At 36.1% G+C, this 17,239-nt stretch overlaps 2 protein-coding genes across 3 annotated transcripts in view; one reads left to right on the forward strand and one right to left on the reverse strand.

Moving 5' to 3' along the window:
- The window catches only part of itga9 (integrin, alpha 9), an 85,724-nt gene extending 76,333 nt beyond the window's left edge, over positions 1 to 9,391 (forward strand). The window contains exons 22-28 of one of the 2 annotated variants that reach the window (XM_062995840.1): positions 993 to 1,101; positions 1,213 to 1,320; positions 2,301 to 2,426; positions 3,816 to 3,935; positions 4,105 to 4,203; positions 5,441 to 5,560; positions 7,861 to 9,391. In XM_062995840.1, coding sequence (XP_062851910.1) covers positions 993 to 1,101; positions 1,213 to 1,320; positions 2,301 to 2,426; positions 3,816 to 3,935; positions 4,105 to 4,203; positions 5,441 to 5,560; positions 7,861 to 7,959 — 781 coding nt within the window. In that variant the 3' untranslated portion in view covers positions 7,960 to 9,391. The remainder of the gene's footprint in view (positions 1 to 992; positions 1,102 to 1,212; positions 1,321 to 2,300; positions 2,427 to 3,815; positions 3,936 to 4,104; positions 4,204 to 5,440; positions 5,561 to 7,860) is intronic. The other variant, XM_062995841.1, reaches the window with a different exon arrangement.
- Positions 9,392 to 15,074: 5,683 nt separating this feature from the next.
- Positions 15,075 to 17,185, reverse strand: LOC134314386 (E3 SUMO-protein ligase ZBED1-like). The gene is made up of 2 exons (XM_062994967.1): positions 16,048 to 17,185; positions 15,075 to 15,949 (listed from the first exon to the last, which is right to left on the reverse strand). The coding sequence occupies exons 1-2, from the start codon at positions 17,175 to 17,177 to the stop codon at positions 15,745 to 15,747; spliced, it is 1,335 nt and encodes a 444-aa protein (XP_062851037.1). The 5' UTR covers positions 17,178 to 17,185; the 3' UTR covers positions 15,075 to 15,744.
- Between the last annotated feature and the right edge of the window lie 54 nt (positions 17,186 to 17,239).

The following is a 17,239-nucleotide window of genomic DNA, read 5'->3' on the forward strand; positions in this document are numbered from 1 at the left end:
AGCTGTAATCGCAGCAAAAGGTGGCGCTACAAAGTATTAACGCAAGGGGGCTGAATAATATTGCACGCCCCACTTTTCAGTTTTTTATTTCTAAAAAAAGTTTAAAATATCCAATAAATTTCGTTCCACTTCACGATTGTGTCCCACTTGTTGTTGATTCTTCACAAAAAATTACAATTTCATATCGTTATGTTTGAAGCCTGAAATGTGGCAAAAGGTTGAAAAGTTCAAGGGGGCTGAATACTTTTGCAAGGCACTGTATATATATTTACAGTACCAGTCAAAAGTTTGGACACGTTTTCTCATTCCTGTGGTTTTTCTTGATTTTTTTTATTTTCTACATTGAACATTAATACTGAAGACATCCAAACTATGAAGGAACTTATATGGAATTATGTAGTGAACAAAAAAGTGTTAAACAAACCAGAATATGTTTTATATTTTAGATTCTTCAAAGTAGCCATCTTTTGCTCTAATGACAGCTTTGCACACTTTTGGCATTCTCAATCAGCTTCATGAGGTATCCACCTGGAATGGTTTTCAATTAACGTTTGTGCCTTGTCAAGAGTTAATTTCTGGAATTTCTTGCTTTTTTAAATGTGTTTGAGACCATCAGTTGTGTTGTGCAGAGGTAGAGTTGGTAAAATATAAAACATATTCTGGTTTGTTTAATACTTTTTTGTTCACTACGTAATTCCATATGTGTTCCTTCATAGTTGAATGTCTTCAGTATTAATCTACAATGTAGAAAATAAAAATAATCAAGAAAAACCATTGAAGGGAAGGCGTGTCCAAACTTTTGACTGCTACTGTATATATATATATACATAGACATAGACATATCATATGATTTATTAATTCAATATGATATGATGATATGTATAAAATGAACAATTTAATTGAATTTCAGACTTTGTTTTATAGTTGTTAAAATTATTGTAAATCTAGCGATAATAATATAAGTTGATTTTTATATGCCTCTGTCTCCACAGTGTGGTTTCTCCTTCATCTTTTGTCTATGGAAATTCTGCTGACTCTTCTCATTTGGTTCAGCTGGAGGACATGGAGTGCAGGTTTCAGTCTCTTAACTTTACCTTCCAGGTAAGCTTTTTTGTATTGTGTTCTACACAATTTTACCTTAATTTTATGACCAACATATCATAATATCATGGTCAGGATTTAAAATTGATAGTACTTATGTTGTTGTTTCAGGTGATAAACAATGGGCCAAGCAGACTGCCTGGTTCTATTGTAAACATAAGAATACCTAACAGGATGACTAGCAATGGGGCTGACATGTTCCACATTCTAAACTTAAAAGTAAGTATGGAATATGTCTTTAGTACAGTGCCATTGGGAACCTTATTTTTGTATTGTAACATTTAACAACACATGAGCATACAGTTAAATACATGGGAGTGAAAATAGATTGTAAAGACAGGCAGACAGAAGAGGTTGGACACATGCATAATATCAGCAATCCTTTTGTTGTAGTTTAGGCGAGTAAATGTAGGCAAAGCCATAATCATAATCCAGAAAACAGACAAAGGTCAAAACCAGTAGAATTCTAGTTAATGGGACATGGGGCCGAGTACCAAGGAACATGAAATAGCTTGGGTCATGCTGTCCGCAATAAAATAAAAGTCAAAGTAAACATAATAAATACTACATTGTTATTAGCATCATTGGGTTGAAATTCAAAGTATAAAAATGGTTAAATTGTTTGTGTTTAGGATAGGTTACATAATGGATCACTCCAAATGGGGAAACCTGTCAGGGAGGACATTTAAATCCCTACTGGTGGGATTTTCTTTCATGTAAATGATTTAGCATGATACATTGTTTATTTACATTACTTTGGTATGTTCAAATTATGTAACCAAGAAAAAAGTAAATTACATCAATGTGCAAAAGTTTTGGGCCGCCATTAGATTTGTTCTTTTAGCAATGGTATAATGTCCATATATAATATTTTTTCTCTTTATTAGAATACAACCAGAAAATACAGGCATTTTGTATGCAGTATTCAAAAAACAGAAAAACCAACTTGCTAATATGTGTAAGACCAACTTTCAATCACATCATCCCATTCATCTCAAAGGGAAATCAGCAAACAAACTGTATACTCAAGATGTGCTGTACAATTTAACCTTAACCCTATGAATTTAATAAATCACAAGAGGTCAATGACAAAAAACGACTGACAACGATTCTTGACTTTTATGCACTAAAATTCCTCCAGATTCTTATATATTATACATAACGTATATATAAGTGGGCTAATATTGTGCTCTTGACAGGTATCTGAGGGTCGAGGAAATTGCACATGGCACAAAAACCCCACACCATGCACCATCCCCCAGGACAAACAAAGCATTTTCCACACCATCTTTGCTTTCTTTACCAAGTCTGGCAGAAAAGTATTGGTAAGCAAAAACAAGTTTTTATTTTAGAAACCCAATTTCCAGAAAAATAGGGGCACTTTTTAAAAATCTTATCAAAACTGAAAACTGTAATTTGAACTTACTTAATTTTATTTAACAATGTATTTTTACTGACAAACCTAATTGTACGAGGGATCTTCAAAAAGTTAGGTGTCACACTTAGGTGACTGTAGAAAAGGGATTTAATTTGTTTTTGAAATTCTTAACAAATAGAGTTTTAAAAAGTGCGGAAAGTTTTTGAAGAACCTTCGTATTTTGTAAATTATAAAAACAATGTTTTGTCTGCATCACATAAAAAAGTTGGAACAGAGGCAAAATAAGACACAAGTACTACTGGTCTTGAAGGTTTTACAATTAGTAGTTTACTACTTTGTGCCAAACTTCATAAAACAATTGTTAGATCAAAGACTTAGTTTTTCAGTGCAGCATTGCAAACAATTTAGGTCTTTTACCATCTACAGTTCATAATATCGTAAAATGATTAAGGGAGTCAGAGGAAATCTTGGTGCGTAAAGACCAAGGATGGAAGCCGCTGCTGAATGTGCGTGACAATTGAGCCCTCAGGCAGTATCGTTTGAGAAACATAGGGACATAGTTGCATGGGCTCAGGAATACTTTGTAAAATCATTGTCACTTAACACAGTCCACTGCTGCATGAAAAAAGGCAACCCAAAAGTGTATTATGCAAAGAGAAAGCCATTTATTAATTTTGTGCCAAAGAAGAATAAGACTGACCAGATTATTACCAAAGAAAAGTACAAAAACCAGCATCTGTGAAGGCATGGGTGTGCATCAGTGCCCATGACAACTTTTTTTTAGAAAATTCATGTCAATTTCACCAGGCCATGCCTCATTCTGCACAAATTACAACAGAGTGGCTTTATAGACATACAGTGTGTGTGCAGATCTGTCTTCTATTGAAAATGTATGGGGCAACATAAAGGTAAAATCATTCAACAGCAACCAAGGATTGTGGAGCAGATCATGTCTTATATACAACAAGAATGGGCAAAAATTTCACTTGCAAAAGTGCAACAATTATTATCTTCAATTACCAAACAATTTAAAAGTATAATTATAAGGTATTGTGACCGAATGGTCTTTGTCCCAGTTTTTTGAGTGTGTTGCAGGCAAAAACGTCTAAATTAATTGATATTGATAGAATAAGTTTGTCATTGAAAACACTGAAAATCTTTTCTTTGTCCTATGTATGATAAATAAATGTACTTTGGATGACATTTAGTTTAAAGAGGTATATAGGGTATAATATTAGTTTTATTTAAAATTTAGCGTACTTTTAGTTTTACTTTCTGATAAGAGGTGGTGTGTTATGTACATGTCACAAATAGCAACAGAACTATCTGTCAACAGGACTGTGATCGACCAGGAAGAGCCTGTCTAACTATCTCATGTAGTTTGGGATCCCAAGCTAAAGAAGAAACTACAAGCATTGATGTGCGAATTCTACTGAACACTGAAACACTTAAGAAAGTAAGATCAACCTTAGTCCATAATCGGTCTTTTTATCTGGAAAAGTTGATAATGAAAACCAAATACAAAAGTTTATTATGAGACTTATATACATGCAAATTTGCTGCAAATTGAACAGGTATCCTTTTGAATAGTTTTGTTTCAGAAATGTTCTTATTTTTGTACTCAGCAGGACAGCTCTTCAGTAATCCAGTTTGTGACAAGAGGTCATGTGCAAGTGGACAGCCAGACTATGGAGGTGCCCAGTGGTTTACCAGAGGACATTTCTGTAAGTAGCAGCCCATGGGTCTGGTGGGTCTGATTAATTGGGCGAAAGGCAGGAAACACAGCAGACAGGTCATCAGTCCATCACAGGGCAGACACACACACATTCATACTCACACTTAAGGCAATTATTAGTAGCTCCACGTCCAAACCCAGGTCGTTCTTGCTGTGCCACCGTGCCCCCAACCTCTTAATCTAATATTGTAATATTAACATTGTTAGTGCAGTCTATACTCGACAGACCTACTAAAATGCTTGCTGCTTGACTTTGAAAAAGGCTAATGAAGGTAAAAAAAAATTAATGATTTACAAAATAACATAACACCCTTCAGAGAATAATATTGAGAGATGAAATTTGGCCTAGATCTTTCCTGCTGTTCCATTAGACGATGAGTTGGCTACAGAAGAGACAGCAGTGTATCAAAGCTTTTAGCTGATTGGGTTACTGACCCAGACTTGAGCACCTGACACTCCATTCATGACTGAACAAGAAGTAATGCATGATAGGATTAATGTGACCTGCCCCTTTTCCAGTGAATTTAAAAAGGGCCAGTTTCCCCATTCATCCAACTGTGTTTCTATTAAATTGAGAGTTTTATTAAGTGGATGTTTAGAAATGAAACAGTTAAACATTATGAGCACTTGCAGTCATTAATGCAGTTTTGGCACTGTGATGCAGCTGGTGGAGTCGGCGTCATAAGGTCATGACGACCTTCAAATCTTGCCTTCAGTCTCTTAGTGTGTTTACGTGCACACTAATAATGTAATTAGGATGAGGTCTTGGGAGTTATAAATATAATTAGGAGATTAGGAGAAAAACCTAGAAAACTTAAGCTAGAAAGTAAAAGCATTGTTTTAAAACCTTTGCTTAATAAATATAATATTTATAGTTTACATTAAATATATATTTTTTTTGTTATGAATTATGCTAAATATAGAGAAAGTATTATTAGAATTTTATGGAAATAAATATCACTCACTTTTTAAGCCACTTATCTGTTAATTTTAAATTTGTTGACATTTTAAGCAACATATAAACATTAGAAACATTCATAAACATTTTGGTTAATATCTGCATTAAAGATTAAATATCATTTATTTTGCCTAATTGAAAGTCAACAATTTGTTTAATGGACTCATATTTTGATGGGCTTCTGTTATTTAACAAACTCTTTTTTGATATAAATATTGTGTGCATATTTGTATGCATGTATTGTTAATCTCCACCTGTTTACTTGCAGCTGATATTTGAGGCATTGCACAGTCAAGAGCCCCGGGGATATGTCGTTGGCTGGATCATTGCCATTAGTCTGCTTGTTGGTATCCTCATCTTCCTCTTGCTAGCTGTACTCCTCTGGAAGGTATTGTATGTGCCTATATAAACCTCAGTGACTGACAAACTGCAAACACTCTTCTGATTAAATTCCTAAAATAGCCTTGACTTTCTGCCTTGAACACTGACACTGTACAATGAAATTAAAGTGTATTTAAATATCTGAAATGGGCACCTCTGAGAATATACATACAGTAAAACATTGAATAATGTAAAAAACAGTAACCTGTTGACCATATCTACAGTGTCTATAGAAAATCTTTAAACCCCTTTAAAATACAGTTGTACCTTGAAACTTGAAGTCAATTGTTTCTGGGACTGGCGTCGAGTTTTAAAGGCGCTGAGTTTCAAGGTATTTTTTTCCATAAGGATGTATGGGAAACCTGTTAATGCGTTCCATGGTCCCTTGGAACTACATATATTTTAAGCTAATGTAAAATAATGGGGTTGTTTTTGACACTGAAAATGACACAAGTATAATATAAAAACACTGAAATACAATTAAAAAACAGTTAGAAATCAATAAAATAAATAAATACAATAAAACCTGCACTTTACCTTTATTTCTTTATTGTTTTCTTATGCTTCTTAATTGTGGAGATGCTTGAGCTTGGAATACTGTATTCCTTAGCAAGCTCAGTAATTCACATGAGAAGTGACAAAACCGCTTTTGCTCTGGCTGTGCCCTTGTTTCCTTTAGAGTGTGGAGGTGCACAAAACTTAATGTGACTTATTGTACTAAAACAACGAGCGAGGAACTTCATCAGTGGAAAGAACTTATGAGCAGTAATAATTAAAAGAGGTTTAGTGTTCCTGTCATTTTTAATTTATGAAGTCACATTAGGCTTATTTTTACGATAAGCTTTTTAGACTTAGGTCAGAGCTCTAACTTGGCCACTTGGCCTGATATAGGCAATGTGTGGGTGGTACTATACACTTTCCACTTCTTGATAATGCTCTGAACGGTACTCAGATAGTTAAAGGGACAGTTAAAGCTGCTGAAATCCTTCTTACTTGTTTCTTCACTACTTTATCACAAAGCACCTTTCTAACCAAGGTACTGTATGCTTTTGTGTTACCATGGACTAGTAGGAGCATCTGGTTTTATTCTCAAGTAATCAAAATCACGACAACTGATGTCAAGTGTGTGCCACTTAGCCTGATGTGTGATCTAGAAGGTAGTTTGTTGTACCTTAGCAGTTTATAATTGTTACTCTAAAGCAGGGGTGCCCGCAATGAAGCATGTTAAAAAATTCCTAGTTTGAACACTGGGTGTCGCAATAAACTAACTAACTAAATATCAACACCTGTCTGCACATAGTAATTTGAATAAAGCAGTAATTTAACAATAATTTAGTTTTTTTAATTAGTGGCCATATTCTGTCAGTTCTGTCTTGGGTGCTTACAATGACCTATGAAGTTATGCTGAAGTAATGACATGAATTCGTACTATATATTTTAGTTAGTTATTTCTTTCTTACTGTATATGTATTTAACAGGTTTTTTACTATCCTAAAATTTACAACAGACTTGTAATGTAATGGCCTAGTTATTGGAAGATTGCTGGTTCAAGCCCCATCATCACAAAATTGTCACTGTTAGGTCCCTGAGCAAGGCCCTTAATCCTCAATTGCTTGCATTGTATTCAGTCACAGTTGCAAGTTGCTTTGAATAAAAGTGTCTGCTAAATGCCATAAAATGTGAATGTAGACATATAGAACCCTCCTCTCTGTAAGTCGTTTATTTTTTATTTATATACTACTGATATAAAGCCCTGCTTTTTAGATTTACATTTACATGCAATATAAAGGACAACACTTAGTGCTTACAGTAATTTAAACAAAACCATAAAAAGTGAGATCTATAAAACAGAAGTGGCAGAAGTTTTTTATCTTTCTTTTCACATCTCTTTTTAACTCATGTTGTTGTTACGAGAATACACTTTTCTCTCCTTCCTCAAGACCCTGAATTTGCTAGACAGTTTTTTAAGGCCAGCTGTTGAACTTTTTAAGCCCATTAATTCTATTAAAAAGGATGTTTTCACATAGTGCTAGATGATTTCCAAATGTTCGTAGGAGCTATTCATGCACTGACATACATACATATTTCCTAAATACATTTTGGCTGGTCAAACTTAAGTAATATCATTTTACATTAAAATCTCTTTTTTTCAGTTTTGCAGTAAAAAAGTATTAAACCTCACTTACATGCATGACTTGAATATAATATGGATTGGATTACTTTAGAGGGGTTTTTTTTCAGAATCATCAAAATGCAGCTTTTTTTTAACTAAATTAATTACTGATATGGACAACTGTTTTTGTGCAGATGGGCTTTTTCAGACGGCATTACCGAGAGTTCATAGAAGCGGAAAGGCACAGAGAAGACAGCGATGAGAGTTGGGATTGGGTCCAGAAAAGCCAGTGAAAGGGACTGTTTTCCAAAGACTTAATAAGCTGCTATGTTCACCATGGCCATGTCCTTAAACCCATACCATCTAGTCTTCCATATGTGGAAGAGATGATTATTCTCCAAATTTTTCGGAGGTTTAATACATTTTTGTGGGTGCAAGTCACCTGATATTTGAAATGACAGTGTGGAATGCCAGAAATGACTTGTAGTGGAATTCCACGGATTCCATTGGAAGTGGCATTTTATAGTGGAAACAGAGAGACAGAAGAAAGGTAACAGACTTTTACTGAAGGATATGGATATTGTGTCAAAACTAGCAGATAATAAAAACCCTCAGGACGCTGTTTTAGAGTAAAGTAATTTTTTAACATGTACTCCGCATTTTTTGGATGAGAGCATTTAAATGGCTTGTAAATTTCAAATATATCTTTTTGGTCAAATACAACTTATTGGTATTCTTTTTTTCTAAGCACTGATACCTGATATATGTGTATCAATTGAAAAAGTGGAACACTTTGTGAATGAAAGGATTGTACCTCCATTTCTTATCATTTCTCATCATGTTTTAGAAGATATAGTAAATTGCAAAAGTTCAATGCAGAAAAAATGCTGAAACATCATTGGATCAGATTTTCTGATAAAATCCACTGAAATATTTTATGTTGTAAATCTGTTTAATGTTGACAACATACAGTAGATTATTCTTTTAAATATAGAATTCGAGCTGTCCTAAAACATGATACAATAACACCTTTGACTTTTGCATTACTTACTTTGTTTCTGTCAGGTGATATTGGCTGATATTGGATGATATTGGCTGATTTTAAAACCAAATAAAAAAATGAAAGGAAAATTCAGCAGAACATCCTTAATTAAAGAATATTTCTACCACAGTAAGATAAAGGAAACATCTGAATTAGTGTTGTTATAATTGTTTTACTATCTGTATGTAAATATCAACCCCAATGTACCATTTTATCTGTAAAACATTACTCACCAAGTTGCTATTAATTACATTTATTGTTTTTTTTTTTTTACCTACTTATAGTTTGCACTCACCCGAACTGTATACTTGTTTTAAGCTTTTCTGTTGCTTCTCAGTCTCTTTTTTTCTCAATAATTTAGAAATAAAAAATGTTAATGCAGTGCTATAGATCACAATTGTGCTGCAAATTCTTAAATGTATCCTTTGCACTCAGTTTTTACATGTTTGCCTGTTTAAGTAAATGTAATATTTGTGGATTATTTGTTAATTAGAGATACTACAATAGAATATGTGTGATTATACTGCTGTCAATAGCGTCTGGTCAAATGTAGACCCTTAGAATAAGTAAGAAAGTGCTGCACTTTATGGCTGGACTCTTTGGGGCTGTTAGAAAAGTCAACACTTTGGTTTGCAGAACTCCCTCAAAACTTTATCTTTTATAAAGCAAACACCTGCTTGGTCCAGGAGTGTGCAGTCTATTCTTGAAGTACAGAAAAAATCATGTAAAAAGTTCTTATGATGTAAATTTACAGTGACAATATGGTTGTCAAATGTAATGTAAAGTAAAATACAGCGAGTTCAAAAAATACAACCATTCAGTATACCATTATGTTTTTGCTTTTGGTGTGGAGGTCATATTCAGTAAACTGTACTCCAGACAGTAACTGTATGTCTGTTAACATACAGTATATCTGAGTGCACCTTCCTTAAACATTGAAATAAATATGCATTTTTTTTTTTTTACTTTTACTTATATTTATAATTTTCTCTCTAAATAAATAAGTAGTTAGGTTAAACGTGTATTTGTTACACACTGTTAAATATACAATTATAGTTTGAAGTATTTTAATTTAAATGAATGAAAGACAACTCATTTACACCAACATTAGCAGGTATACTGCTCGAAAAATTAAGGGAACACTTAATCATCACAGTATTACAACAAATCAATTAAACTTCAGTGATATCAATCTGTACAATTAGGAAGCATAAGCGATTGTGAATCAACTTCACTTTCTTTGGTGCAAATAAAAGTGACAACAGGTGCACCAACAAGACAACCCCCACAAGGAGAATGGTTTTGCAGGTGGTGGCCAAAGACAATTGCTCTCCTTGTACCTCCTGATTCTTCTCTAGTTTTACGTTTTGCTAGTGTCCTTGTCACCACTGGTAACATGATGCGACAAATGCAGCCCTTTCAGGTTGCACAAGTAGTCCAGCACCTCCAGGATGGCACATCCATATGTGTTGTGGCAAGAAGGTTTACTTTGTCTTTCAGCACAGTCTCAGGAGCATGGAAGGGATAGAAGGACACAAGTTGTTTTATGAGGAGAGGTGGAAAAGGCCATAGAATGGCATCAACCCTGCAGCAGGACTAGTATATGCTCTTTTGTGTGAGAAGGAACAGGATAAGCACTGCCAGAGCAGGGTATTGGTGTGCATGTTTTAACCAAACGGCCAGAAACAGACTCCAAGACAGTGGCATGAGGGCTCGACATCCTCTAGTGGAACCTGTGGTGACAGCCCAGCACCATGCAGCTAGATTGGCATTCACCAGGGAACAAAATAATTGCTGTTAGGTACCAAGATGAAATCCTCAAAGCCACTGTTAGACCTTTGATACAGTGGGCCTTGGGTTCCTCCTGGTGCTGTAGTACAGTGTCCCCTCCTCATGTGTAGGCACTTTCTGAATGACGAAAGCATTTATGCCATTAACTGGCCCTCTTGTTTCACAGACCTGAATCCAATTGAAAACATCTGGGGCATTATGTATCAGTTCATTCCACACTGCTAAGTAGTGCCAAAGACTAATAAGGTGCTGACTGACTACCTGATCCAGGTGTAAGTGAAGATACCCCAGGACACCACCCGCCATCTCATCAAGAAGTATGTCCAGATGCTGTTGGGAGTGCATACAGACATGGTTATGCTGTGATGTGTGTTTTTTTTTTGGAGCAGTGACTTTACACAGCCAACATTTTGTGTTTGATCCATTATGTTACTATCATGGCCTACAAACTAATTTGCTATTTACATGGGTGTGTATCACAGAGAGAAATACTTGACAATTTTTTAAGGATTGTAAGTGTTTAGTAACTGAGTGTTTAGCTGTTTTTATCACCTATTTAAAAAAAAAACTGCTGTCACAGATTGTCATTTTTGTATTTGTAAATGCATTGAGATCTATTACTGTTAAAGAAGTTAATGTTTAATGTACAGTATAATTATCTACTGATTTTTCAGAATTCAAAATTAAAACCTAAAGTGTGATCTTTTGGTGCAAATTTCTGCAGTGTTGTGAGCATGTCAGCTCTTGTCATTTTGATGTTATCCAGTGTTTTGTTACCCTATAGCATACTAATGCAAAGGCATTTCTTTATCGTAAGCTTACATTCAGGGTTTTTCCTGGTATTAATAATCACAAAGGTCTAGACTAAAAATAAATATTTCTGAAAATGCTGACTTAGGTCAGGGTTGCACTGCAATAGCTGGTCTGATTTTGCTGGTATGGACTAAAACATTCTTTGTAAGTTTTTTTTGGTTGAGTTAGAATTGGTGGTCTTTTAATGCACAATATGACATGCCCACCAGCAGTTGTTTTAGTGCTGCTGTTACTACAGATAGCCAACAAAAAACTAGCCCCTTTTCCACTGCATGGTCTACAATAGTACAGTATGCATTCAAAACCAGAACTATCCATACCAAACATGCTGTTAAAGTGCCTAGAATTATTTGAAACCAGATGTGTATGGGGTGAAAATCCAGAGACTAGTTTGCACTCAAAAACTGTGATTTGCATATTATGTAAATAAAGTCTAGCTCTTAGTGGGTGGAGCTACATGGTTCCCAAATCTTTTTTGTAGACAAGTAATCAAGTGACAAAAATTTTTTTTTTTGTTTTTGCATCTTTCCTCTTTTCACTCAATTTAGCCAATTCGTCTTCTGCTGCTGGAGACCGTTGTGTCCGAGGAGGGTATATCTGCCTGCCTTACGCTCCCTCCGACGCAGTACACCGACCCACACGTTCTGTGAATTTGCACGCGGATAGCCACGCACTTTTCTCCATGCTCCTCCACTTCCTGTACGTATGTGGAAGTTTGGAAGTTTGATGCTACGTTATAGCACCACCATCAGGCCACTCAGGCCTCAAATTCCTTAAATCATTTAATGATATTATGCACTGTAGAAGGACAAATATGCAAGAAATATCCAATATGTCTTTGAGTAACAGTGTTAAATTTTTATTTTAATTAATAATTATATCTTAAATTTCTTAACAAACTGGAGATTATTTTTTGTGGATACTGCTTTTGTTCCAAATCATAATTACAATTACTTTTTGACATCACATGTTTAAATTAACATCATTATTTAGTTTATTCACCAAAGTGCTAGCCATAAATTGCCTTGTCTTAAACATTTTTGGGATGTGTTGCATGCCTGAAATGCAAGAATGGCTGTATAATAACAAATAAAGTTAAACAGACAAAATCTGAAATTTCTTCATACTGTCAACAGTTAAATTGTTTGTTTTATTAGGATTTTAACATAATGTTTTACACTATTGGTTACATTCATGAGGACAATTTTGTACCTCCAATTCACCTCACTTGCATGTCTTTGGACTGTGGGAGAAACCAGAGCACACGGAGGAAACCCACGCAGACACGGGGAGAACATGCAAACTCCACACAGAAAGGACCCGGACCGTCCCACCTGGAGATCAGTGGCGATTTCTCTAAGACTGCAAGACTCAACTTCCCCTAAAATGTCAAAAATTAAATGGTCAAATATGTACAGTTGTGTTAACATTTCATTAACTACAAATGCGTTAGAACACGTTCATCTCGAAGACGAGTTCGTTCAGAATCAGCTACTTATCACAAATCGACTGACTCGATTTTGTTAACTTCTCATACATTCCCGTAGCGTCAATGCATTTGCCCGTAGAAGCTGAGCGTCTATTCACTTCAACGGGACTGCATGGAACGGTTTTCCATGGGCCGCCCCCTGCAGTTAAATAAAAGTAAAGGAATTTTTTTATTATTTTATTTGTTATTTGTATTGTACCATACAGTGTTCCAGACAGTGGAATAGGTGTAGATGACACTAAACTACAGAAAAGAAAACTGTGACATACTGTGTCATAAAGTGGACAAGATGTTTTTTTTTAAGATCTTATGAAGACCACTTAAATCTGAAAGTGTAAAACTGGCTTAGTAGTGCAGTAAAATATCAGGTAACCCCTACAAGAGGTTAAACTAAACATTATTATAATAGAACAATAATAATGTGTGTGTATATATATATATATATATATATATATATATATATATACAGTGGGGAAAATAAGTATTTCATCCCCTGCTGATTTTGTAAGTTTACCCCCTTACAAAGACTTGAACAGTCTATAATTTTTATGGAAGGTTTATTTTAACAGAGAGAGACAGAATATCAACAAAAAATCCAGGAAAAAAAAAATTAAATAAAGGTTATAAATTAATTTGTATTTAATTAAGGGAAATAAGTACTTGATCCCCTACCAACCAGCAAGAATTCTGACCCCCACAGACCGGTTATGTGCCCATGAGGCACACAAATTAGTCCTGTCCCTGTATAAAAGACACCTGTCACAGAATCAGTTTCTTCCATTCAAATCACTCGACCACCATGGGCAAGACCAAAGAGCTATCAAAGGACATCAGGGACAAGATTGTAGACCTGCACAAGGGCTACAAGACCATCAGCAAGAACTTGGTGAGAAAGAGACCACTGTTGGTGTGATAATTGGAAAATGGAAGAAATACAAGATCACAGTCAATCGCCCTCGCTCTGGAGCTCCATGCAAGATCTCACCTCATGGGGTAAGAATGATTCTGAGAAAGGTGAGGTCAGCCCAGAATTACACGGGAGGAGCTTGTCAATGATCTCAAGGGAGCTGGGAGCACAGTCACCAAGAAAACCATTAGTAACACACTTCGCTGTAATGGATTGAGATCCCTCTGCTCAAGAAGGCTCATGTACAGGCCCGTCTGAAGTTTGCCAATGAACACCTGAATGATTCAGAGAAAGCTTGGGAGAATGTGATATGGTCAGATGAGACAAAAATTGAGCTCTTTGGCATCAACTCCACTCGCCGTGTTTGGAGGCAGAGAAATGCCCAGTGGGGATGGTGTTCTTGGGGTCATTGACAAGCTCCTTCCGTGTAATTCTGGACTGACCTCACCTTTCTCAGAATCATTCTTACGCCACGAGGTGAGATCTTGCATGGAGCTCCAGAGTGAGGGTGATTGACTGTGATCTTGTATTTCTTCCATTTTTGAATGATCGCGCCAACAGTGGTCTCTATCTCACCAAGCTTCTTGCTGATGGTCTTGTAGTCCATTCCAGCCTTGTGCAGGTCTACAATCTTGTCCCTGATGTACTTTGATAGCTCTTTGGTCTTGCCCATGGTGGTTGAGAGATTTGAATGGAAGAAACTGATTCTGTGACAGGTGTCTTTTATACAGGGACAGGACTAATTTGTGTGCCTCATGGGCACATAACCGGTCTGTGGGGGTCAGAATTCTTGCTGGTTGGTAGGGGATCAAAAACTTATTTCCCTTAACTAAATAAAAATTAATTTTTAACCTTTATTTAATGTTTTTTTCTGGATTTTTGTTGATATTCTGTCTCTCTCTGTTAAAATAAACCTTCCATAAAAATTAGACTGTTCAAGTCTTTGTAAGGGGGTAAACTTATAAAATCAGCAGGGGATCAAATACTTATATTCCCCTCTATATATATATATATATAAAAATACTCATAATATAAGAATACTTTATAAGAATATATATATATATATATATATATATATATATATATATATATATATATATATATATATATTAGTGATAGGACTTGATTAAAAATTTTAATCGAGTTAATTACAGGGTCTGTAATTAATTAATTACAAAAATTATTTTGCTACTAAAATTTTGAATGAATACACGTATATTCTTAACAACAAACATGTTTATTGTTTTTTATTGTTATTAAACCAACAGATGTGTTGGTGCTATTATAGTTATTCAGATTTCAAGTATTTCAGGAACCCCTGATTGTTTAACTTATTTGAAAAATAAATAAATAAATGTAAACAGCACATTAGACAATAATCATAGCACCATTTCTTGTACAGAACTGTAAAAAGAAATAAAACAACTATACAATATTGCAACTCGTGAGAGTTTAACATCTGGTGTAAACAAAAATTAAAGTGCCATTTCTAAAGTAACAACAGAATTATGGCAAAACTACATATTGCATTTAAGAGCATAGAATTTAACACAACATTCAACCTGCAATATTTTTGTACAACCAAAACATATAACACTGAGGCTACTTTTTCTCCTTGAGCCAGTTACTGAGACAAACTAGCCTGTTCACATTTTCAGAGCTTAAGGCTGCTCTTTTCTTCTGGATGATGTTCCCAGCAAGTGAGAACACCCTCTCACATGGGACAGAAGTGGCAGGGCTTGCTAGGTACTTTCTAGCCAGAGTGGAGAGCTGTGGATGTGCCCCTGCATGTGCTGACCACCATTGTAGTGGGCAGTCTGTCTCACTGATTGTCTGTTCTGCTTTATAGAGGCTCAAGGCATTAGACCCTACATCATCAGAATCAGAATCAGAGTCAGAGTCAGAAGAAAAGCACAAGAGGCCTTTCTTTTTTGGTGGCTTATCTGTGGGCTCAGAGGTAGCTTTTATAGATCCATCTTGAAGGAGTTCTTCAAGCTTTTTCCACACGGCTTCTCGCTCTTCTCTTGGAAGACACTTTAAGTCCTTAAAGCGAGGGTCAAGCACTGTAGCCATTTTGAGCCAATCATAATTAAGTGCAGCTTTCCGCTTTCCGTCTTGAATTTCACAATGTAGGTAGAATCCTCATCAGAGACCTTCATAGTGTGGTCCAGGAATCGTAGGACAGGCAAGACCGCAGAACATGAGACGTAAGTCTCTCCACCAAGAAGATCAGTCACATGTCTGCAGTGAGAAATAAATAAAAATAAATTAGTTTATCAATTACAGTGATCAATTTAGGCAATAATTATTTAGAAAATATTTTACATTGTTCCATTTACCTGCATGGTTCAAGGATGGCTGCCAACTTCTCTAGATTTGTCCACTCTGCTGCTGATAATAAGACCAGTTTGTGCCTCTGTTTGTCCAGAGTAGCCTTTACTGCCTCTTTGTTTTTGAGAAGACGACGGATCATAAACAGTGTGGAGTTCCACCTTGTGGAAACATCCTGGATTAGGGGTTCATTTTCCTGGTCAAGTGCCCTTTGCTCTTTATACAGTTCCATTGTGTTGGCTGGACTGTGTCTGAAATGACACACAATCTTGCGGCACTTTGCTAGTACATCATTAAATCCACAACTGTCCAGGCACACAGTGATGGATCTCTGCAAAATATGCGCAACACATGGCATGTGCTGAAATGGGAGCTGTCTTGCTGCTGCCATCATGTTTCTGGCACAATCGGTGCCAATTGTTGTAACCTTTTGCTCAATTTTCCAGGACTCAGCTACAGAAAAAAAATGGTCTGTGCAGTTTACTGCATAATGTCTGTTGTTGACTTTTTCTACAGTGAGGACGAAAGATGCTAATTGCCATACTTTGTTAACAACGCATACTGTGTGCGCGGTCACGCCAAGGTAGTTAGAATTGCTGACGGAAGTCCAATGGTCCCCTGTCAATGCAACACAATCAACTGCATTCAATATGTCTTGTTTTGACTGCTTTTCGTCATAAAGCTGCCTAATCTTACTCGCCATGGTTTTCCTACACGGGAGTTCGTAAGCAGGGTCTGATGTCGCTATCTGTAACACAGACTGTAGCCCCCTATCCTCTACCACCGAAAGCGGTCTACAGTCTGTTGCGATCCATTTAGCCAGGGAGTTGCTTAATTTTTCAGACGTAGACTTACTTATTTTGGCCCTGAAACCTGTCATCTGGTCCAATGTGGGCTGGCTGGAGCGTTTATTTGTACCGCTGCTGGGGACGCTGAAATTAGCTGTGGGGACGGCTGTGCTTGCCGCAACATGTTTTGCATTGAGATGGTATTTTAGGCTTGAGTAGCTTCGGTGATAAGCAAACTCCTTTTTGCACAACTTGCATACAACAGTAGTCTTTTCGAAAGTCCCATCAGGACGTTTTTTAAAGCTAAAGTTGTCCCTCAGTGGACCAAGAGAAGCGGCTTCGTCGTCCATCGTTGTTGTTTGCGGATGTCCCTTGTGCATCAGATTTACAGGCGTGCTAGAACACGCGAATA

Source organism: Trichomycterus rosablanca, chromosome 5, assembly GCF_030014385.1.
Source record: "Trichomycterus rosablanca isolate fTriRos1 chromosome 5, fTriRos1.hap1, whole genome shotgun sequence".
Classification (NCBI taxonomy): Eukaryota; Metazoa; Chordata; class Actinopteri; order Siluriformes; family Trichomycteridae; genus Trichomycterus; species Trichomycterus rosablanca.

Excerpts from the sequence above, each read along its gene's own strand:
- LOC134314386 (XM_062994967.1), bottom strand. The coding sequence starts at position 17,177 with ATGGACGACGAAGCCGCTTCTCTTGGTCCACTGAGGGACAACTTTAGC. Across the intron at positions 15,950-16,047 it reads GCCATCCTTGAACCATGCAG|ACATGTGACTGATCTTCTTG; the intron begins GTAAATGGAACA and ends TTCTCACTGCAG.